This window comes from Arvicola amphibius, chromosome 18 (genome assembly GCF_903992535.2).
Source record: "Arvicola amphibius chromosome 18, mArvAmp1.2, whole genome shotgun sequence".
Classification (NCBI taxonomy): Eukaryota; Metazoa; Chordata; class Mammalia; order Rodentia; family Cricetidae; genus Arvicola; species Arvicola amphibius.
Genome location: NC_052064.1, coordinates 20,023,896 through 20,046,793, shown reverse-complemented (window position 1 = coordinate 20,046,793; position 22,898 = coordinate 20,023,896). Strand labels below are relative to the sequence as shown.

General features: G+C 47.2%; 1 protein-coding gene across 3 annotated transcripts in view; it reads left to right on the top strand.

Moving 5' to 3' along the window:
- Mtcl1 (microtubule crosslinking factor 1) overlaps nucleotides 1-4,372 on the top strand; it is a 116,955-nt gene extending 112,583 nt beyond the window's left edge. For 2 of the 3 annotated variants that reach the window (XM_038315423.1, XM_038315422.1), the window contains one exon: nucleotides 1,506-1,544. In XM_038315423.1, coding sequence (XP_038171351.1) covers nucleotides 1,506-1,544 — 39 coding nt within the window. Of the gene's footprint in view, nucleotides 1-1,505; nucleotides 1,545-4,063 lie in introns of those variants that run through there. The other variant, XM_038315421.1, reaches the window with a different exon arrangement.
- The last annotated feature ends 18,526 nt before the right edge of the window (nucleotides 4,373-22,898 follow it).

Sequence of the window (22,898 nt, the reverse complement as noted above, 5' to 3'; positions counted from 1 at the left end):
CCACCTCCAATGACACACTTCCTCCAACTAGGCTATACCTATTCCAACAAGACCACACCTCCTAATCCTTCTCAAGTAGTGCTACTCTCTGATGACTAAATATTAACATATATGAACCTATAGGGGCCATTCTTATTCAAACCACCACAGTTCACTCCTTGGCCCCCATGGACTTGTAGCCAGATCATAATGCTAAATGCATTCAGCCCAACTTCAGAAGGGACCAATTTCATACGTGCTCTGAAAAGAAAGGACATCACAGGATAAGAGTTTTCAGGTAGCAAATGGTGTCTCCTCTGATCTTTTTACCCCTGACCCTCAGGAGCCCTCAGTTGTGGCTTGGGAGGGTCTGTTTGTAGATGAATATGTTGCCTTCGGGTAAAACAGAACTCGTTTTCAGGCATTGTCAATGGGCTGTCTTGAGTTTCTACTCATCTTAGAGACCAAGTAGAAATTAAGTTTGGGAACCAAAGAACCTTTGTATTCTTGACAGCGAATGAGAAAATGGGTGCCCCAGAGATTTAATAGAGATGACACATGCTTTAATGGAGTCAAAGCCCTGTGATGTAAAACCCATGCTGTCACGGCGGTCACCCCGCACTGCCCTTATTTTCCAGAAGGCATGTGTTTAGATTCTTATTTGTGCACGTGCATGCACACGCACACGCACACGCCTTATTGGTCCCCAACAAGCTGAGAGTCACGACAGGAGCACAGGCACTTTTCAGAGCCCAAGAACCCGCAGGGAGACTCACTGGCAGCATTTCAAGGCGATGGGCTCATCTCCCCCTTTTCTCAGCAGCTTGCTTGTTCTGGGTACCAGCAGAATCCTGTTTGGTTGGACCCCACGTAAGGGGCGCATTGGGAGTCACGCCTCATCTCGGTGAATTTGTGGGGTTCTGGCTTTGACACTCAGAACAGCAGAGTCGCTGGTGTGTTCCCTGCCTTTGCCAAGTACCCTGTGTGGCATTGCCACCAGGATCTCCACACATGAGAGACAGGAAGTCTCCCTTCCTTGCTTCCCTCTCACCCCACAAGTGGCCCTAGCCTCTTCTCTTGAAGCTTGGCAGCAAAGCAGATTTGTGCCAAGAGAATGCTCTGGCATCCTTCCCTCCCAGAGCTAAATGTACGGTGGAGGGGACGTTTGAGCACAGGCAGCCATAGCTTGTGACCAGAACAAGCCAGGCTGTGTACTCAGCTGAGCCACTTTCACCACTCCCTTGGTCACGTGAGTGCCATCAGAGAGCTAAGGGACAACTGCCTGTCCTTGGTTCACCCACCTTCTTCAGCCTGTTGATACTTGGCAGAAGACAGTCCTGTGACTAAGTGCCTTTGCCGTCTCCTCCTGCCTCTCCCCGGCCTGCCTCTGAGTGAACAACCCAGGGACCACCGTTCTCTCCTGGAGGCCACCTCGGAGCAGGGGCTATACTTGTACTGTTCTTCCATTTGAAACGAACTTTCCAACCGACTTGGTTTTTCTCTCCTTTTTCTGTCTGTCTGTCCAGAACCAAACTGTCTTACTAACTGCCCCATGGGGACTCTAGCCCTGCCTGCCTCACACTGTAAGTGCCTCCTTCCTCACTTCCCTCCATGCAGAGAGTTGTGTGTGTAGCTCATGTACTCATGGTCACATTCCTCACCGTCTGTGCAAATCCACGCTCATCCCCAGGAACAGACACTGAGTGCAGACACCCCGCTTTGTGTGCCTCCAGGGCCGACTACTCAGCCTGTAGATTCTACTGGGGTTTCTCCTCTCAGGGAGTTTGCAGTTGAGAAGGAACATTGGCTGGGGGGGCATCTCCAGAGACAACTCAAGTCTTAGTGCCCAGCGTCTGTTGGTTCCGACCCACCCACCACTGCTTGCTGGTATTTCGGTTGCATCTGCGTGTTGCTGTGTGCTGGGCTGTGTTAAGCCTTCTCTGTTTTTTTGTTTGTTTGTTTGTTTGTTTTTCTTTTTTCATACCACCATACCAGAAAGAATAAATCCAAATGTATCTTGTCTTTTCAAGTGAGTCTATTGGCCAAAAAGTAAGTTCTTGCTAAGTTTTGGCTGAATGGATCATAGCAGGGATATCCCTGTTCCCTGTATTTTTGAGAACTCTGGGACTGGCCTTCAGAGCCTGAGCTGAGAGAGGCCTCTGAGAAAGCACACATTTTGGTTTGAGTCAAGGATGTAGTCACCCTCCTAATCTACCAGAAGTTAAGAACTAACATGAGAGAGCCATGCTGTACGTGGTGATGCACACCTTTAATCCCAGCCCTGGGGAGGCAGAGACGGAGGATATTAGTGAGTTTGAGGCCAGCCAGGCTACATAGTGAGATCCTGTCTTGGGGGTGAGGGAGACATAGCCACCATGGCAGGGGGAGAGGGTGAATGGCCAAGGAAGTGATGGGAAGGGCCATTTTCCCACACAACCACCTCACTGGCTTATGGGTAAAGGCCAGCTTCGCCCGTTTATGTGCACTGGTGTCTTGCTAAGGAAATGTTAGTTTCCGTGATGTCGTGGCTGCACATTTCTTCCTGCACAGACAGATACTAGTAAGGAGTGTGTGATGGTCTCTGAGCTGGTTCTGTTCAGCCTCAGTGGGAAGAAGGGGCTGGATGGACCTGTAGCGGCAGCCACACCAACTGCAGCAAACATGCGCGTGCTCACTCCTACAGTGGTGGGAGCAGGGACATGGATTTCACAAGCTGTACCCACCCTCCTCCGGGTACTGTGAGGTGAGGTAACACAGATACAGTACCACCTTGACTTCGTGTGTACCCTCGTGGCAGCTAGGAGTACATCCTGGCAGTCACTGTACCATTGGCATAAGTGGCCCGGGGAAGATTCTCCTAGGTCAGGGAAAAGATGTCTACCAAAAGGAGGCATCTGATGGAATGGTCTCAGTGTTTCCTTTTTTGCTGGCTCCTCAGGGTTGAGGGAAAGACTGCTCCATTACTCCATCTCTCTTACAGAAGCCTGTGGCTCCCTTGCTGCCTTTGGGTCATGACATCCTCACTGGCCATCTCTGAGCATCCTGTCATGTCTTCATCTTGTCCCCAAAGCCATCGCCTGCCCCCTGGACATGGCATCTGTCCTCCCATCCCTTCTGTTCCTAATCTCTTCATTCTGGGTTCTTCATTGTCATGTTAAACCTTCTAGTTCACCTCTTGACTTCCTTTGTGGGCCCTAATTCCATGACATCATGCGTGTGCCTTTCATCACATAATGTATCACCCCCTCCGGGCCTGTGTGAGCGTCATCCACGGTTCACTGTGCGACACAGCTTTCCGCCCTTCTGTGTGTCTGTAACTTCCAAGTTTGGACATCCCTGTTCCCTGACTTGCAGGCTAGGAACACGTAGCTCCACAGCCCGTTTTAAACAAGCAAACAGCTACAGATGATCTGCACCACGCCTGAGTGTTGTGTGTCACGTGATCAGCACTGTGGCTGCAACACAAACGTGTATGCATGGTCTAGTCCTCGTTGGTAAGACTGCTTCTGTGGTGGCGATCATTAAAGAAAACTAGACCTCAGTTAAAATTTCTGCCTGCAGCATTTTTTTTTCCCACACTGTGGGAGTTTGTTTAGCCTTCTGCCAGTCAGCTTGGAATAAACAGTGGCAGAGTTCTGTTTGGCTCTCTTTGCTAATACAGCTGGGTTCCACCCTAGAACTCTGTGGGCCTCCGTAGACTGAAATCCTGCGAGACTGACTCAGTAGTTGAAGGGATCCCTCAAGGAGCTCAAGGATGGGACTGAGACAAGGTGACCCCATTGCTACCTCATCTTCTCTGTGTTGGAGCCCAGTTCTGGAGATGCCCTACAAGCAGAACCATGTCCCCGTGTTTTGTTGTATTTTGTCGCGGTGTGAAAGGTCACGTGTCCTGTGTCGCCAGTCATCCATGTGGAGTGTTTTACTGGTCGCTTTAGGTTACTCTCCACGCATGCCATAATCGTTCAGATGCTGTAGCCTCCTGGGCTGTTCCCTTCGACTTCAGCATGTGTGATGTATGTTGGGGCCATGGCCCACGTGACACTCCAGGTCTGAATAACGCTGTCTCCCTCTCTCGGCTCTGAAGGAACTACCTTGTTCTGCACTCGCGCCATCCCTAGAGCCCTGCTTCTCCAGGCCGGAGAGACCAGCCAACCGCCGCCTTCCATCCCGTTGGGCCCCACCCTCCCCCACTGCCTCGCCGTCTCAGTCACCCGGAGACCGAGTGTCCTTGGAGGAACACAGTGAGGAGGAGCCACCAGAGGAGAAGCCACACCTGTGACATGATGCAAGCTTGCATGGATTGTCACCAGAATAATTCACTGTAATTTGCACAACCCGACCATCACCATCCACCCACCTCTGCCCCAAAGGGAAGATGTAGCTTTCTCGAGATCAATGGATGTCTTTAAACACACACACACACGGCTGCTGAATGTTCAACCTGGTAAACTGAGATGTTTCGGCCATGAAACAGAAAAATGTGCCTGTAATAATTTTTTCATAGCTCAGAAAACTATTTTTGCCTCCATCTTTTTTTTACACACAATATATTAAACAAAAAGGCAAATAAGGTATAAATAGATTTAAGAGTTTTAATATGTACATCTTACGAGATTCCGAGCCACCTTGTTCCCAATCCCGACTGCCTCTGTTCAATTTGCACTGCTTCCTTATGCTTGGGGGGGGGGTCTCCCTATTGAGTTCAGAGCGTTCTAAGTTAAATTTCATTTTGTTCAGTGTTAGGATTTTTTTAAGAGTCTTTTTTTTTTTTAATGCTTGAGACTGCCCAACTCAGTGAACTCTTTGTAGTGAAAAGGCCACGCGGCCAGAAGACAAGAGCGTCTGTCATCTGGAAGGACGCAGTCAACAGTCGTGAAAAGGTACAGAGTCCATGAGATGGACTTAAGACTCACTGTGTGACCCATAAACTCTGCCTACCGCACATCCTCGGGCACCTGCCTGTACATACACTGCTCCGTCCCTGCCCTCACCTGCGTGTGCGTCGGGCTGACCCACTGTGAGCTGTTGTAAAGTTCCTTGTACCGCCCTGTTACTGTTGGTCCCCTGTACCAATGAGACAACAGCACCATTTTTAAGTTATTGTTAAAATGTTAACTGACAGTGTGTACAAAGCTCACTCAACATTTTCTTGTTTAAGGGAAAGCACTACAAAAAAAAAAAAAAAAAAAAAAAACCCATGAGGATACCAAATTGAGACAAATGACAGTGCCTCAGAGTCTGTCTGAGACCATGATGCTACAGAAATAAAGCCCTTACAAGGAAGAAACAAGGTTTTGGGTGTCACACTTCACTGGCTCCTCCCCCCCACCACCTCCGCTCCTTGTCTTCTTCAGCTCTAAAGGGAAAGGTTTTCCAGGTTTTCTGTCGCTGGCAGAGTGCAGGGAAAGGGGATGTAGAGGAGGGGGCTGGCCACACATCTCCTGGGGCCGCACCCTTGTGACATGGTATTATCGCTTTCAGGACTCTGAAGATCCAGGAAAATAAATGGCTTTGTTTTCACTGCAGACACTGGAGCTGAGGAGGGACATGTCAAAGAGGCTACCAACAAGTATATGTGGCCAGCACCTTCCCTTCAGGAAAGGGAGTAGATCACAGCTACGCGTGTCATTCCTTCTCCACTGCAGACAGGCAGACCAGCATTTTGGGGTTGGGGGTGGTGTGAGGGTTGAGTTATGAAGACGCCGTTGAAGAGCCCAGGACTATTTTTACAAAGGCCAGAGCTTCTGGCTTTGATGCTTCATTAGTTCAATGGTTCTCTTCTAAAGAAAAGGAAATAAGGTCTCTTCCCGGGGTCACACAGTGCCTCCTTTAAGCAGTTTTCAAAGACAGATGTTAGTGAGAAGATGGGGCCGTTGAACCTTGGCAGCATGTTGGTGATGGAGCACCGTGGAAAGAGAACATAACAGTTGCTTTAACCCTCACACAGAGTCACCGCCTAGCCAGCCATCCCACGGCGGATACACAAGGCTTGTAAGTGGACAGGACTCATAGAGATGCCTTTACACCTCTTTTTACTGCGGTGTTGTTACAGCAGCCAGAAAGCCAGAACTAGCACACATGGCTACCCGCACGTGAGGGGAGAAACAAAGCATGTATTTGCAGTGGGAAGAAGGACGCTCTGGTACACTCTTCATTGTGAACCTTGTAAGTGCGGTAAGTCAGTCACAAATTAGGGGTGGATTTCCACTCGTGCTATTTACTAATGCAGGCATTCTTGGAGACAAATTAAAATAGTAGTCACTGGGGGAGCTGAAGGCAGGAGAGATGGGAGCTGGACGGATGGTGGCAGGGATTCAGTGTAGGATGAAGAAAAGATGCACTAATGATAGCATTGTCCAACAGTGAGAATGCACTTCATGCCAGCGAGTTAACACTTAAAAGAGCCAACACGGTAAATCTTGCAATTTTACCACAATAAAGCATTTTTAATGTAGACAATAGAAATTTCACAGAATCACACTAGATAGAGCCACGGACAACTTGTCAGCAAAGGTGTGTTTTGTGTGGTTGGGATGTGGCTCCCTGGGAGAGTGGTCATAGCGTGTCTGAAGCCTTGGGATCAGCCTCCAGCCTTAGGGACAGAAAGAGACATCGACAGGTGCACAGTGGGATTCTTTCCTCTGGCACCAGCAGCTTAGGGTGACAGCATGCATCAGGACTGCCGTCTCCACCTGTGCACCCTCAGGCAAGCATCCCGAGTATTGGCGGTGATGATCCCAGCAGTCAGTCCTGTGACTTTGGGGGTCCCTAGAGAACAAGTTTCCACAAAGCTCAGACGCGATGGTCCTCATAACACATCAAGGATGCTATTCCAGCACCACTTGAGCCAATCATGGTGACAGGCTGGCCCTGCAAAGGATTCTGGGAGCTGTTGGAATAAGGGAAGAGGGTGCCTGGAAGGCAGTGCAGGCTGGGTGCTGCTACGAGACACCCCAAAGGTGCAGGAAGAAGCTCTCGTCACCAGCATTGTGCCATCTGGATGGAAGAGGTAAGCTTCCAAGGCACAGCAGGGCCTGGGGTGGTGCAGACAATATTATCACCATTTCCTTGTGGGTGACGGAGAGGCGTGGGAAGCTTCAGTAAGAGCATCCTCATCAGGGAGCCCTTCCACTTGCAACCCTTCCACGAATAAAGCCATCTGGAACCTCCAGATACTTAGGTTGACTATGGAGTCACTGAAACTTTAAGAGCCAAGACAGTAGGATGAGATCATTTCCCACCGGTCCGTCGAGATGAACGCTAAGGCAGTTCTGTGGGTTTGGGGTCGGCTAAGAAGGCAGAGCAGCTGCCTGCAGGGAAGGGCTCAGGGGAAGGGAAGGGCCCATCTCCACCAGCCACCCTTCATGTGCCAGCTGTTTTCACATACTAAAGAAAGATGTGGCAGATTCCTGAGGCCCAGGAAGCAAGACTCACCCACCAGCGTGCCCTACCAATGGGGGGGGGGGGGGGTGGCAGCTCCAGCAGCCCAGACCTTGGCAAACCACAGTCAAGGGGTGGGATCTGCACACTGGGCCCAACATGTTTGTTCCAGAAAATACCATACTATGGTAAGGTTTTCAAATTATGAGCCGGGCGGTAGTGGCGCACGCCTTTAATCCCAGCACTCGGGAGGCAGAGGCAGGCGGATCTCTGTGAGTTCGAGGCCAGCCTGGTCTACAAGAGCTAGTTCCAGGACAGGCTCTAAAAAAAGCTGCAGAGAAACCCTGTCTCGAAAAACAAGCAAAAAAAAAAAAAAATCAAATTATGGATCTGGTTTTTATATCTTTGTACGTAACTCTAATTGTTTTTCTTTACCCTTTTCTATAAAATGACCTAAGAGGTTTGCAGATACTTAATTTCTTTATTGTTTTGGTATGCACAGTGTAATGCTCACTGCATACTCACTCTTGCAGGGAGAGCCCCCGAAATGGATTCTCTTATTCCCTCTGGTTTTTTCTTAAAGAGCCTTTCTCCGTGTAGCCCACCTGGCCTTGAACTCAGTCCTCCTGCCGTGGCTTCGCCAGTGCTATTACAGGCGTAATGGAGTCTAGAGCCAGATTTGGGTCTTGCTTACTTAGGAACTCTCTCGTAGGTGGGTATTTTATCGACTGTGTGGTCTTCTAGGTCTGGTTTTTTTCACTTAGCATAGAGGTTTCAGGGTTCATCCATGTTGTACAAGTTACAGGACTTCATTGTTGTGTTGAAGACACGTTTCTCTTAGTATCCCTGGCTGTCCTGGCTCTCACTCTGTAGACCCGGCTGGCCTCTGCCTCTTCATGGCTGGGATTAAAGGTGTGGGCCACCACCTCCTGGTTGGCGTCATTCATTTTTATGGTGTATAATAATGCATTGTATTTTGTGCATCCATTTAGTAGTTGATAGTATGTGTCTATTTTTAAAAGAAAGCTTTTGGCCACCTTTGAAGAGCCTGAAGCATTTCCTCCAAAGGAGAGGATTCACAGTGAGCAGCCAGGACCAGGCACTTTGGAGTTCCTTGTTGCGAGAGGCCCCCATTCTTAATACATCCGTCATGATTGTCTTTGATTACATAGTGGCCTTTCAGCAACTCTTCTCTCTGAACGTGGTGTGCATCAGAATCATGTATAGCAAGAACACAGGCTGAGTCATAGATAAGCTATTTTCATAAAATTGAAGACACTGCATATTTAAAACCACTTGGGGCCCTAGAATCCATATGGCACTAAGAGCCAAAGACCTGTGGCCAAATCCTGGTTCAAACCCTTGCAGCATCAGGCCACTCTTCTAAGGCTCAGTTGAAAAGCAGCAGCAGTGACTCCTGCTTCACTAGGATAGTGTCAGGATTAAGGTCTGCAGTTGTACCTACTGCGTACAAGATACCATGTGCAGGGTTGTCAGCCATGGGAGAGGTGGATTAGCCCCTCAGCCTTACAGAGCCTTTGTTCTGGGGATGCAGAGCAAACAGGAAAGCTTGCTTGGTAGAGAGAGCAGCTGCTACCAAGTGGGGCCTATTTTGCCTGCCACTTAACTATGCTGATCCCTGAAGCCTGCCTATGCATGAGGCAGCCAAAGAGACTAGGAAGTCTTTGGGCTTAAGTCAGCCTTCCTAGGGATGCAATGCAGAAACAGGTGGTCTGGGCTGGGAGGGCTTGAGGTGAGGAAGATGAAGAAATCAGTGTACATGAACTTAATAACGCTCCTTTAGGTAAGGTTGGAGGTTCAGGAAACGGCAGTTAGCATGACCCAAGGGCGGAGCTTATGGTCCACCATTCCAAGGTCATTTATCGGTCACTTGTTACAGGCCCACAAAAGGAATCAGTGGCTCCAACAATTTCTAGCTAAACAAGGAAAGCTATTTCCAAATCCCCATAACAAAACAAATAAAAATTTCTTCACCAAGCGGTGATGGCACGCGCCTTTGATCCCAGCACGCAGGTAGGCAGAAACAGGTGGATCTCTGTGAGTTCAAGAGTCTACAGAGTGAGTTCCAGGATAGCCAGAGCTACACAGAGGAACCCTGTCTCAAAACCCCAAAAACAAATAAGACATTCTTCACCAAGCTGGCAGTGCATTAAATGACGTCTACGACCAGGGGCAAAGCAAGGATCTGGAAGCAAGTGAGCCGAGGCTTGCTCAGGTCTTCTCTGGATTTCAACTGAAATCGCTTAGTCTCCAGGTTTCCAACTTTAGGGAAGGAGAATGGCTCACGTCTCTTACAAAAGAAAAAGGTATAAATAAATTTCATCGTGAGGAACCGCTATAGGAACCCACATAACCCTGGCTTCCCCAGGAAGGTGCCATTTGTGCGTGCGCAGGGGTAGGAGCATGTCTAAACAAGAAAATGGAGTCACTAGGCAGGGAAGAGCCTGGTCAAAGTCCTGTGGGGAGGGAGGATGATCTCCATGTTAAGGTCACTATGGCTAGAGGAGGAGTAAAGGGCTCTGGAGAGGGACAGAGGAGAAATTGGGGCATGAGGAGGCCTGCGGGGTTGGGGGGGGGAGGAGGCATCCGCAGGGAAGGGCTAAGGTACCATGCTTTTTTCGAGGGGCCATCAACCAGCTCCCATATCACGACACATGGAGACTTCTTACTAGTTTTCAATGCTTGGCCTAGCTTACGCTCAACCTGCTTTTCTTTACCTTTTGCCTTAGTGATTTTTACTTTTCTTTCCTCCTGTATATATCTTACCTTCACTGCTTCTGTGGCCGACTGGAGACTGCCTGGCTTCTTGCCCCTCATTGTCACCTCCTCTCGTTCTTTCTCAAGCCCAGATTTCTTCCCCTCTTTATTCTCTCTTTCGGTCAGCCCTCCTATCCTTTCTCCGCCTAGTAATTATCTGTTCAACTCTTTACTCGACCAATCAGGTGTCTTAGGCAGGTAAGGCAAAACAAGTGCAACACATCTTTACATAATTAAACACACATCCTTACATCAGTAACAAAAGCAGTATACCAAATGTAATGCACATTTACACAATTAAATATTTCACAGCGTAAACAAATGTAACACATCTCTACATAGCTGAATATTCCACGACAGGCTAGGGTTTTCTGATGGGAGAAGGAAGGCACTGTCAGATAATAAGCAAAGGAGTTCCCGAATGTTGTAAGCAGCAGAAGAGGAAGAGGTGGAGGCTTCCAGGACCAGGGCTGTGGTACTTAGTCAGGGAGGAAGGCAGGGTGGTCTGGGCAGTTTCTGCAGTTGCTCCAGTCGGGTTCACAAAGGAATAGGGCAGTGGGGTCTGCTGCAGAGAACCCACACACTGACTAGGAACCCAAGAGCCACTCCTAGTTGCTCAGTTAAAACCATTATTTATTCTGCTACCTCTGAGGCCTATTGACCTTCTTAGGAAGCTTGCTCCTCTCTCAGCCCCTCCCTAACTAACAGCTAGGTTCTCTTTTGTGTTTTGGTTCTTTAAGGTTAGGCACTTGTAAACAATTATTGACATTTGTAACCTAGCAAAAGTAAGTATCTGTTTGTTTGCTTGTTTGTTCTGTTCTGTTCTGTTCTGTTCTGTTCTGTTCTGTTCTATAAGGGGATGACTGAGGTCACTGTATGTAGGGTGGTTGGAGAGCGCTACAGTGGCCCAGCTGTCAGTGCTGCAACACAATCTGAATGAAATGATAACAAAGGGTTCCTGGCCTTATTTCCCTAGCCCAGTTCCTGTGAGGTTGGGACAGCCTGTCTCACTGCAAAGATTGATGTTCCCCGATCTCCTAGCAAGCTAGGAGCCTTCGGGAAAGCCCTAGGAGAACACACAAACCCCCAAATCCTCATAGTGATCCTGGAATGAATTTGCATTCATCAATGGCTCTGGGTTCACCAGGCAAACCTAGCTCACCTCTGTCCCCTACAAATACCCATTTCAGATTAATTAAAATGAAAGCAAAGCCTAAAAATAAGAGGGTATGATAGTAAGTTAGATGCACCTAATAATGCCTATTGTAATTCTGAGTTCTACATTTCTAGAGAGAGAGAGAGAAAGGAATTTATCTCCATAATACTGTATTTGCATCTTGAGTCATTTCACTCAGGGGGATATGCTCCCAAATAACCTCAGTGAGCTCAGAGTAATCTGTGAAATGGATCTGTATGGGGTCAAACATTCAGTGAGATGTGGGGAAGGCTGACCAAGTGATGGTGCATGGATTAGTCAGTGTTCTCTAAAGGAACAGAATGATAGACTATACATGTGTGTGTGTGTGTGTGTGTGTGTGTGTGTGTGTGTATTTGTGTGTGTGTGTACAAGCTGTGACACATGTAACCCAACAAAGGCTCTCTCCCAATAGAAAGGATAAAAATGCCTGTAACTGTTCCGTCCATGAGGCTGAATGTCTCAACTGGCCCAGTCTACAGCTGGAGTCCTGGAGGTTTCCTAGGGAACTGCTAGTCTTCAGTCTGCATTGGAACCCCGAAGAATCAGGTTCTAATCCCTCCATGGAATGCCTCAGCAACAGGATAGAGGAGTTTACCATGCAAGGCTGAGGGCAAGCATGCAAAAGGAGAAAGCTCCCTTCCATGTTCTTGAAGGTGTGGTACAGGTCTAGGATGGTTCTTGACCACTTATAAGAAAATCAAGAAAACCACTTACTTCATGCCCAGTTGCTTGGGTTTTAGTTAATTCCAGATATAATCTACTTGACAACCAGGATTGGCTATCACAGCAGCTACATCAGCAAGCCTGTTTGCTTAACAGCCATTCCTGATGCTGGCCGAGGCCTTTGAGAATACTAAGCTCATGATGGCCGCTCTCTTTCCCCCAAGGTTCCTGATCCAGCCAAGAGAGTCAACTATCTGGGTCAACTCCAGCCTCCATATTTTCTCCTGAACCGAAAATACCTGCTCCTCTGAGGCTAGGTGGCTCATGTTCCCAAGTAGAAATGCAGAGGTTGCCTCCTGGACAGGTCACAAGGATTGGATTAAGTGATACTGGCTAAACAGTAAGCATCATAGCGAGAACTATGTACATGGGTTAAATAAATGACTATACAAGAAGCAAGCTGTAGCACAGCATGGTGAGTGCTGTAATGGTGCAGGCAAGCATAGAGTGAGCGTGTAAGGGGACTGGTTCTGTCTAGGATTGTAGTGTGAAGCGGCGGGGCTGCGTTCCCGCCGCCCAGTTCCCAGCAACCAGCTAATCCGCCGCCGGCTAGCTTTACCCAAAATAATTACACGGAAACTGTATTCTTTTAAACACTGCCTGGCCCATTATCTGTAGCCTCTTATTAGTTAATTCTCACATCTTCCTTTAACCCATATTTAGTAATTTGGGTAGCACCACGAGTTGTGGCTTACCAGGAGAGATCTTAACCTGCGTCCATCTCGGAGAGGAGCAGCATGGAGACTCACTATGGCGAATTGCTGAAGCGTCTCCCTCACTCTACTTCCTTGTTCCCACAATTCTGTTCTGTCTACTCCACCTACCTAATTTTCTGTTCTTAAAGGGCCAAGGCAGTTTTCTTTATTAATTAACCAATGAAAGAAACATAGACAGATAACTCTCCTCCATCATTTCCCCTTTTTCTGTTTAAACAAAAAAGAAAGGCTTCAACTTTAACATAGCAAAATTACATATAACAAAAGTTATCAAGCAAGTATTACAGTTACAATATTTAAATCTATTTTATCTTTTATCATAACTAAGGAAATCTATAACTATCTATTTATTCTTCAACTCCATCAAAGACTCCAGAAGGATACAATGCTACCTAAGTAAACAAGAAATAAGTAACTTATAAAACTCTAGAAATGACAGAGACAACTCGCTGCCTGGACAGTCACCCAAAGTTCCTCTGTACCGTTGGGGCATCCATCTTCGGGCTTCAGGCCCACAGTATCCAGCAGACATTTCCATGAAGCAGAAAAATTCCAAAGACAGTTCAGTCACTTTCTGCTGTGTCCTGCAGAACGTCTCGCAGACTCTTTCATGAATCAGGAACCCCGAAAGACCATCTCACCTTTAGGCAAGTTCAGCAGTCCTCTTTCTGTGGGTTCCTTGTGTCCAGTTTATGCAACAGTCCAGGCAAGAGCATTTTCTTGCCCAAATGGCTAACAAACTCCATAAGTAGCCTCTTCGATGCCCATCTTCCTCTCGAAGTAGATTGGTGCTGCCAGGAGCAGACGTGTCTCATTGTCATGAAAAACCCTAAGTTATTAAAACATTAAATGCCATATTCTGCAGTCTTTGAAAGATATGAAGAATGCCTAACTGAAATATATCTATGCACATCTAGAAAATCTAACTAACATGACTACAAGCTTGACTATTATTGATGATTATCCATTAACAACCTATATTTCCTAATTATACATTACATTCTTTAAAATGAACTACAATCACAATAGCTTAATCAAAATCAGAAATACATATACATATAACAAATTGACCTTAAAATCCATACCAATGCAAATTATTCATATCTATATCATATCCCCCCTTTAAATGTAAAAGAACATTTATAAACAATATTTGGGAATGTGGGCGCAGTTATTTCTCTCCAAACTGCTTCCTGCTGAGTGGGGGCGTTGTTATTTAGGTCTTTCATGGTATAACCTGTGTGCTAGGTTCCTCTCAGTTGGCAGTTGAGTGAAGTAATTTTTTGAAGATGTTCACAGCAACCTTTCAGGAGGGCGTGGTCTATCATACCATATTGGGATAGAAGCAATCCACAGAGTCTCGTCCTCTGTGAAAACAAAAGAAGAAACTCTTTTCCAAAGCATCATGTTCTTAGATCCAAATCCTGGAGTCATACCGTTAAGATGTCCATTCTGGTCTATCCTGGCAGCCCATATAATGAAATGTCTCTCTGTACTTAGCTCCTTTACAGTCAAAAAAATCAAAGAAAACACAACAAAATACATAATCCAGACTCAGGAGTTTACCATGCAAGGCTGAGGGCAAGCATGCAAAAGGAGAAAGCTCCCTTCCATGTTCTTGAAGGTGTGGTACAGGTCTAGGATGGTTCTTGACCACTTATAAGAAAATCAAGAAAACCACTTACTTCATGCCCAGTTGCTTGGGTTTTAGTTAATTCCAGATATAATCTACTTGACAACCAGGATTGGCTATCACAGCAGCTACATCAGCAAGCCTGTTTGCTTAACAGCCATTCCTGATGCTGGCCGAGGCCTTTGAGAATACTAAGCTCATGATGGCCGCTCTCTTTCCCCCAAGGTTCCTGATCCAGCCAAGAGAGTCAACTATCTGGGTCAACTCCAGCCTCCATATTTTCTCCTGAACCGAAAATACCTGCTCCTCTGAGGCTAGGTGGCTCATGTTCCCAAGTAGAAATGCAGAGGTTGCCTCCTGGACAGGTCACAAGGATTGGATTAAGTGATACTGGCTAAACAGTAAGCATCATAGCGAGAACTATGTACATGGGTTAAATAAATGACTATACAAGAAGCAAGCTGTAGCACAGCATGGTGAGTGCTGTAATGGTGCAGGCAAGCATAGAGTGAGCGTGTAAGGGGACTGGTTCTGTCTAGGATGATCTCACACTGTTTGCAAGTGTAGAGTGAGCGTGTAAGGGGACTGGTCTTGTCTAGGAGGCGGTGTAGAAAGATCTCACACTGTTGGCAAGAGTCTCGAAGAAAACAGGCTTCTCCAGCCTGGAAAGAAGAGGGAAGAAAGAAAAAGTCCTCATACCTCGCTGGGACTTCTTTCAAGATAGGTTCAAAATTATTATCAATTATTTTGGCTGTTTGACAATCGTTTGGGTTTGTTGCTGCTGTTTGATTGCTTTGTTGTTGCTTTAGTCAAATATGATCCTGTGTAAGGTTTGCTGTAAAGAAAACTGAAATTGGGAAGGGAAAGACAGCATGATGACACAGGGACCCGCCATCCCTTAGGGTGGCTGGTCCTGTGCAGTGGTCCACAGATAGACTTGTTTCCTCTCCCCTGGCACATGCTTGGTCTGGCTTTGTGTGGAAGGAGTCACTTTTCCTCGGCACCCATGGCAATATCCCCTGTCTCCATCAGTCTGTGCTAACTTCAGCTCGCTGCCAGCGGAGCTAGTGACCCAGGTAGTCACGCCCACAATCCGTGGGGTCCTTGTGAGTGACACTCTGTGGACAGCTGCCAAGGCTCTAGGGACGTGCTAACAAAAATCATATCTACATATTCGTTTTGATGTGTTTGTCATGACAGCTGTTCATAAATACCCTCTTCCTCCCTCTGAGCCAGACTTTCGTCAGCCTTCCTTTTAAGGTGGTACAACTCTTGGCCAGTGAGATGTGAGCAATACCGAGTGTCTCAATTTGTGCTGGACATTTTTAAATCACTGTAGTTTTGACAATTTCATACATGGAGGGAATATATTGTGAACATATTTACCCCGTTACCCTGTCTTACCCCTCCCACTCTGTCAGGCCCCTCTCTCACTGTCGTGTCTTATTTATGAGCATGTAGGTCTTGTGAGGGAAGCCATAGCTGCTGTGTGTTCATGAGTACATCAGCCGTGCCGTATCCAGGAGTCAGCATTTGATAGGATTCCCCCAGTGCTGGAACATGTAAGAGACCACACTGAGTAGGTTCTTTATTCTGCCCAAACAATTATGCAAGCACCACACCAGCCTGGGTCCCCAGTTGCCTGCCCCCATCCCCAGATGCACCTTAAAACAGAACATGAGGGGCTGGAGAGATGGCTCAGCGGTTAAGAGCATTGCCTGCTCTTCCAAAGGTCCTGAGTTCAATCCCCAGCAACCACATGGTGGCTCACAACCATCTGTAATGAGGTCTGGCGCCCTCTTCTGGCCTGCAGGCATACACACAGACAGAATATTGTATACATAATAAATAAATATTTTTTTTAAAAAAAGAACATGAGTTACCATTACGCCACTGAGATTTGGGGATTGTTCAACAGTGCAATATAACTGTCCTCTCACTAAAAATGGAAGGCAGAGTCATCCCAACACATGCACAAATGCCACTTGGTGTCATCAAAAGGGTAAGAGAGTTTAAAGTAATGAAAAGAGTATTTTGTTTGTTTTTTTAAAAAAACTGACTTTAATAAGGAAAATTTCAGATCCTTCAGTAAGAGGACAGATGAATGTACACTGACCTCATTATTGATCTAGCCAGCTGTGTGAACGCAGCAGGAGGCTTGCACCAACACTCTTGGGGGCTGTTCCTTGCCTGTCCTGCCTCCACCACCCACTTGTTGAGTGGGGGAAAGTTTCTCCCTCCCGCTGGCAAATGGAGACAACACAGCACTCCTCCTAAGGAAGCGCAAATGCAATCAGAAGGGTTCTGGGAACATCTTAGCAAAGCTTTTTTTTCCCTCTATGTTCTCTGGCTGTCCTGGTACTCACCCTGTAGACCAGACTGGCCTCGAATTTACAGATATCCGCCTGCCTCTGCCTCCCCGAGTGCTGGGATTAAAGGTGCGCGCCCCCACCCAGTGAGCACAGCCTTTGACTTATACATAGACTCAATGGTGTCAAAAACTCCACTACCTTGGTCTCCCTTCACTATCACAGCACAACCGTGGCTCTAGTGGACTGAAGGAGCACACGCTATAACCCAGAAGCTCCTGAGTGTGACCACTGCCATCTTGGAAATGGTTCCCTTGGCGATTTGAAGAAACAGCCGGTTGAGACCCAACATTAACGGAGAGTCTCTGAAGCCTGGGGGTCCCTAACCGTCTGTACCCTAGACCCTCAGATGTAAGCGATCGTGGTGACATCTCAACATTGGAAATTGAAGAACAAAAATCTTCAGGTAATTTTGTTCTCAAAATTGGTAGCTCTGTTCATAAACAGGTTCAATGGTCCAAAATCTGGCAGACATGGGTATAAATCCACATCATTATATGGGTATAAAGAGTTCTTTAGGCTCTTTAGCGTTCTCTTTTCTCATTCTGCAAAATGGGGAAGTGACGTCACAGGATGGCTGTGAGCACTTGGAGACATAGTATGGGACACTTTCCTCCTAGCGACATTTCATTTAATTCTCTCAATTGCCACATTGTAAAAAAAAAAAAAAAATCTTATGTGTACATGGTGAACCTGAGTGTATGTATGTACCATGTTTGTGCCAAGTGCCTGAGGAGGTCAGAAAATGACATCAGATCTCCTGGAACTGGACTTTTCTATGGTTATAAGCCATTGTGTGGGTATAGGAACCCAACTTGGGTCCTCAGTAAGAGCGATAAGTGCTCTTAACCACTGAGCCATCTCTCCAGTCCTCAATTGCCTTGTGGATCGAGGTGATTTTTCTAATTTCTTAGCTAAAGGAACTAAGGGTCAGAAAGGCTTGTGGCTGTCTCAGGGTAACCCAGTGTTCTAGTGAGGGTCACTGTTGCCGTGATGGAACACCTTGACCAAAGTGACCCGGTGGAGGAAAGGGTTTGTTTGGCTTACACTTCCACGTTCTTCTCCATCATTGAAGGGAGTCAAAACTCAAACAGGGCAGGGACCTGGCTGCAAGAGCTAATGCAGAGGCCATGGAGGGGTTACTAGCTCACTGGCTTTGCTCCCTATGGCTTGCTCAACCTGCTTTTTTAAACAACCCAGGACCACCAGCCCAGGGATGGTACTACCCACAACAGGCTGGGCCCTCCCCCATTGATCACTAATTAAGAAAATGCCCTACAGGCTTGCCTGCATCCTGATGGTAGGGAGACATTTTCTCAATTGAGGTTCCTTCCCTTCTAGATTGGAGGCATTTTCTCAGTTGAGGTTCCTTCTGTTCTAGATTGTGTCAGATTGACAGGAAACTAGACAGCACACCCAATTGTAATTCCCCTCTCTCTAGCTTGGGTCAGACAAACTAGCCAGCACACCCAGTTATAATCAACAGAGGCAGTTTACACTAACACACTTAGTTTGTACTAACCACTGAGATGTTTCTGAGTCTCACAAACTAACCCTTCTTCCTCCAAGAAGGAATAACCAATGCCCTCACATTCCTAGTAGTTGAACTGGCCCCACTGGGGGACGCGTTTAAGCTGCTGTGTAGGTCTGGGGTCTTCCTGGCTCTCCTGCAGCTGAATGCATTAAGACCTGTCTTGAATCTTGTTGAGTTCAATTTATCCCTTGTCAAGGTGGCAAAAAAGTCTTAAATGACCTATTTGACCACATCCTTTTTCTCTCTTTCCCAGATAAACAATATCTGCAGATGACTGTTTCTTTAATTGCCGTGGGGCCCATGTCTCAAGGGATCATAGCCTGTTAAATCCTAGAACAGTCGATGGAGAAGGGCGCACACGCTCAGCCTTAATATTACAGAGTTTACGTCTGCTGAACCAGTGATGGAGAGGGGAGTGCCTAAGGCACTTCCACACTGTCCGTCGCAGACGGAAATGCCCAAGGTAGTCAGGGCACACAGAAGAAAGGTTTATTTGACTCACGAGTTCAGAGGTTCTAGTCCATGATTGGCCTCACTTGGTGCCTGTGGCGGCACACTGCATCATGGCGAGAGCGTACAGCAGAGCTTCGCCTACATTGTGGCTCGTAGGAAGGCACCAGGGTCCTGTAACTCCTTCCAGAGTCCAGTTCCGGTGCCCTAACTTCCCACTGAGTCACGCCTAACGGTCCCACCGTCTCTCACTACTGCCACTTGCTGGCCATGACTCTCCAGCGCCTTGAAACCCTGACTTTGGGAAGTTTGACTAGGTGGGCTGCGCCCAGGAAACCAAGCGTAGAACCCATTGCCTCTCATCCCGCATCTTCTCCTATATTTGCGTCTGAATGTTCGCTTTTTGCTGCTATGCAAGGTGAGAAGCATTTATTTCCAGAACTTCCCTAACCCCTCTTCGATTAGCATGAATCCCCTGAACGGTTTCCATAGAGAAATTCGGAAGCTCTCAGGGCCTTGCTGAGGCAGAAATCCCCCAGTAGGGGTCACAGCGGAGATGCGGGGCTGGAAAGCTCACCAGGGGCGCTGGCAATTAGGATGCCTCAGAGGACATGGAGGGATTGGATTTCTGCCCAGGCAATGTTTCCAAATCACCATGCAAGGGACTGCATCAGCCACTTCTCTCCTTTTTGGTACCACTGAGAACCTGAAGGAGGTCATTCCCAAACCATAGCTAGTTAACACGAGAGCTCAAAATGACAAGGTGGGAATATCTTCCCATGAGAATTTTACATCCTTTAAAGTCAATTCCAATTTGAATTGAATTCTTAGAGCCTCAAAAGATCTTGTCTAAAATTACCCTGACCCACTTAGGGGAGGAGTCAGAAAGAAGCAGATCATTTAGAAATGAAATTCAGTCCCCCCTATCCTGAGGACATACAGTGGCCCATTAAGTAGCCGAGGACCAGTTTCAAGATTCCATCCAGATTAAATCTCCTGCCCATGAGATCAGATAGGCAGCCGAGGGCATCCCTGTTGGTTAAGGCAGGACAGCTAGCTCAGCTCAGCATTAGTGCCAAGGATGCTGCTGGCAGGGAAGTCTGTGATGCTCTGAGCCACCCAGTGACGCACCGGAAGTGCACCGGAAGTGGAGCATCTTGTTGCCTAGCAGCACAGATGTGGACTTCACTCTTGCGAGCAGCAGCGGCGGCAAACTGATTATCACATTGCTTTGGCATTTCAGCAAAGGTAAAATGGGGTTTAAATCCTGCTTTCAGTGGGAGATAAACTGCAGCGACGACGCATGTGCGTCAGAACCCCTACCTTGGTTTCAGCGAAGTGCCGGGTGCATGTCAGGGCAGGTGGCGGCCCCAGCAGGCACGCTGGCTAGCTGAGGTTTCTATTTCCAGCTTCCACCAGCATAACGCCATGTCTCAGGCAGGGACTGGGAGGCTGTCCTATTGCTGTGAAGAGAAAACACGACCAAAGCATTTAACTGGAGGCTTGCTTACAGCTCAGATGGTAAGACGGAGAGACTAGGTCTGGTGTGACCTTTTGAAACCCCAAAGCCCACCCCGCAACAACGAACGACACACAAGGCCTCCCAATCCTTCCCAAAACTGTTCCACCAACTGGAGACTAAGCATTCAAACGCACGAGCCATTTCATTCAGAGTACCACAGTGGCTCTCTATGGCTTGTGAATAACCTACACAGTGTCAGCCTGCTCTGACCTAGAAATCTACAGACCTAGTTCATTCCCTGAAGCATCAGCTCAGCAGCGATCTGTCACCAAGGTGCTCAGGCACTTCCGGCGGAAAGAAATTCTTCATCCTATTCCAGAACATTCATTTAAACAAGTCTGGTAAAATGGAACAGAATATAATCAGAAGCCCTGTCATATTATATCGCTGTCTGTGCCATCTTTTATCTATGTAATCGGCACTGTGATAGGCACTGTTTTTATATCTTTGGCCCTTGCAAGTACTGATAGTTTTGCCAAAGAAGATGATCCTCTCTGTGCTTTTCTGACACCTTCTGAGACAGCCTTGGACACCCACTTAAATGTCATCTCCAGGGGTAGATTTGCTGCAAGGACAATGAGATTTAAGCTTCGTGTTTTCCCTTGCACATGTTCACCCTCTCCTAAGACCACAGGCAAGGTATTAGTAAGGCATCCACAGGACCATCTGGTGTTTGCAAAGGTGCTGTAGGATCAAGGTCTCTTGTTCCTTGGTTTTTTTGTTTGCTTGTTTGTTTTTGTTTATCATTAAGAGGCTGTAGTGTGAAGCAGCGGGGCTGCGTCCCACCACCCGGCCGCCGGCTAGCTTTACACCCGAAACAATTACACGGAAACTGTATTCTTTTAAAACACTGCCTGGCCCATAGTTTCAGCCTCTTATTGGCTAATTCTCATATCTTGCTTTAACCCATATTTAGTAATTTATGTAGCACCACGAGGTGTGGCTTACCAGGAGAGATCTTAACCTGTGTCCATCTCGGAGAGGAGAAGCATGGAGACTGCATATGGCGACTGCCTGAAGCGTCTCCCCAACTCTACTTCCTTGTTCCCACAATTCTGTTCTGTCTACTCCACCTACCTAATTTTCTGTCTCTTAAAGGGCCAAGGCAGTTTTCTTTATTACTTAACCAATGAAAGAAACATAGACAGATAACTCTCCTCCATCAAGAGGCTGTGCGACTCACACCATCTTCTATCCTGGATCTGCCCCAGATGCCACCCTTGTGAAGCTCTCCATGACGTTCCAGGAGAGCAGTCTCTGAGATTCCCAAGCATTTCCTCCTCCCAAATAATATTTAACGTGCTGCACTGTGGCTTACGAGACTTTCTCCAGCTTTTCCACAGTCCGTGTGAAGGTTAATCTTGACTGTCAGGTTGGCTGGGTTGAATTTGTAAAGGTCTGTCCATGAGAACATTTTCAGAAACAGTTGATAATGGGGGCTCTGGCCTAATCTGCGCTTTAATCCACTGATGGATTCAAAATTTGAATACATTGAAACTTTGGAAGTTGGCGGAACTGTGGAAGATGAGGCGTGGTTAAGGGCAGAATTGGTCACTGGGAGCATGTCACTACTGCCTTGTCTGGGCTCCTGCCTATATTGCTTCCCCGTTACTGCCCCTTTCTGCTCCTGTCTGCCATGAAGTGAACAGCCTCCTCCTTATATCCCACTGCCACAATATTCTATCTCACTGTGGAGGCAAAATCAAGAGGACAAGAGAAGCGAGGGCTGTGGATGGAAATCCATGAGAGCCAAAAATATCATTTCTCTAAGTTGTTCTGCCAGATGTTTTACCATAGTGACAAGAAACGTAATTAGTACAATATACAAGCAGAGCTTTGTGCACTCGCTTGCTAATGGTTACTCTATTTTCAGACCCCATCTGAAAGCTCCTTCTAATGGCTCACTGCATTCTAACAGGCGTCACATGAATAATACAAACCCAGACAGAGGTATCGGGGTTCAAGCTGAAAGATCAGAGAAGCAAAGCAGCCAACCACCAGAGAGCTTTTACCTCTATGAAATCTTCAGGCAGATAAGAGAGCGAGTTGCTGTCTCATCCCGCCTTATAGTCCTCTCTAGTGCTGGCATTAAAGGCGTGTACCACCATTGCCCGGCCCCTATGGCTAACCAGTGTGGCTGCTGGAATTAAATGTGTGCACCACCACTGCCCAGCCCCTGTGTCTAACAAGTGTGGCTGCTGGGGTTAAAGGTGTGTGCCTGTATGACTGAGGAGTGTGGCTAGGCTTGCACTCTGATCTTCAGACAAGCTTTATTTATTAAAACATGGGGCTGGAGAGATGGCTCAGAGGTTAAGAGCCTTGCCTGCTCTTCCAAAGGTCCTGAGTTCAATTCCCAGCAACCACATGGTGGCTCACAACCATCTGTAATGGGGTCTGGTGCCCTCTTCTGGTGTGCAGGCATACACACAGACAGAATATTGTATACATAATAAATAAATAAATATCTATTAAAACACAAATGAAATAATCACTGTACACGGGTGAGAAGAGAACAGGGAAGTGAGGTGTTTATATTCGGGAGGGCTGTGGGAAGAAACGCAAAACAACATTGTGAAGGAAACAGAAGTCTGGCAGAAACACCCCGTGAGTTAACTA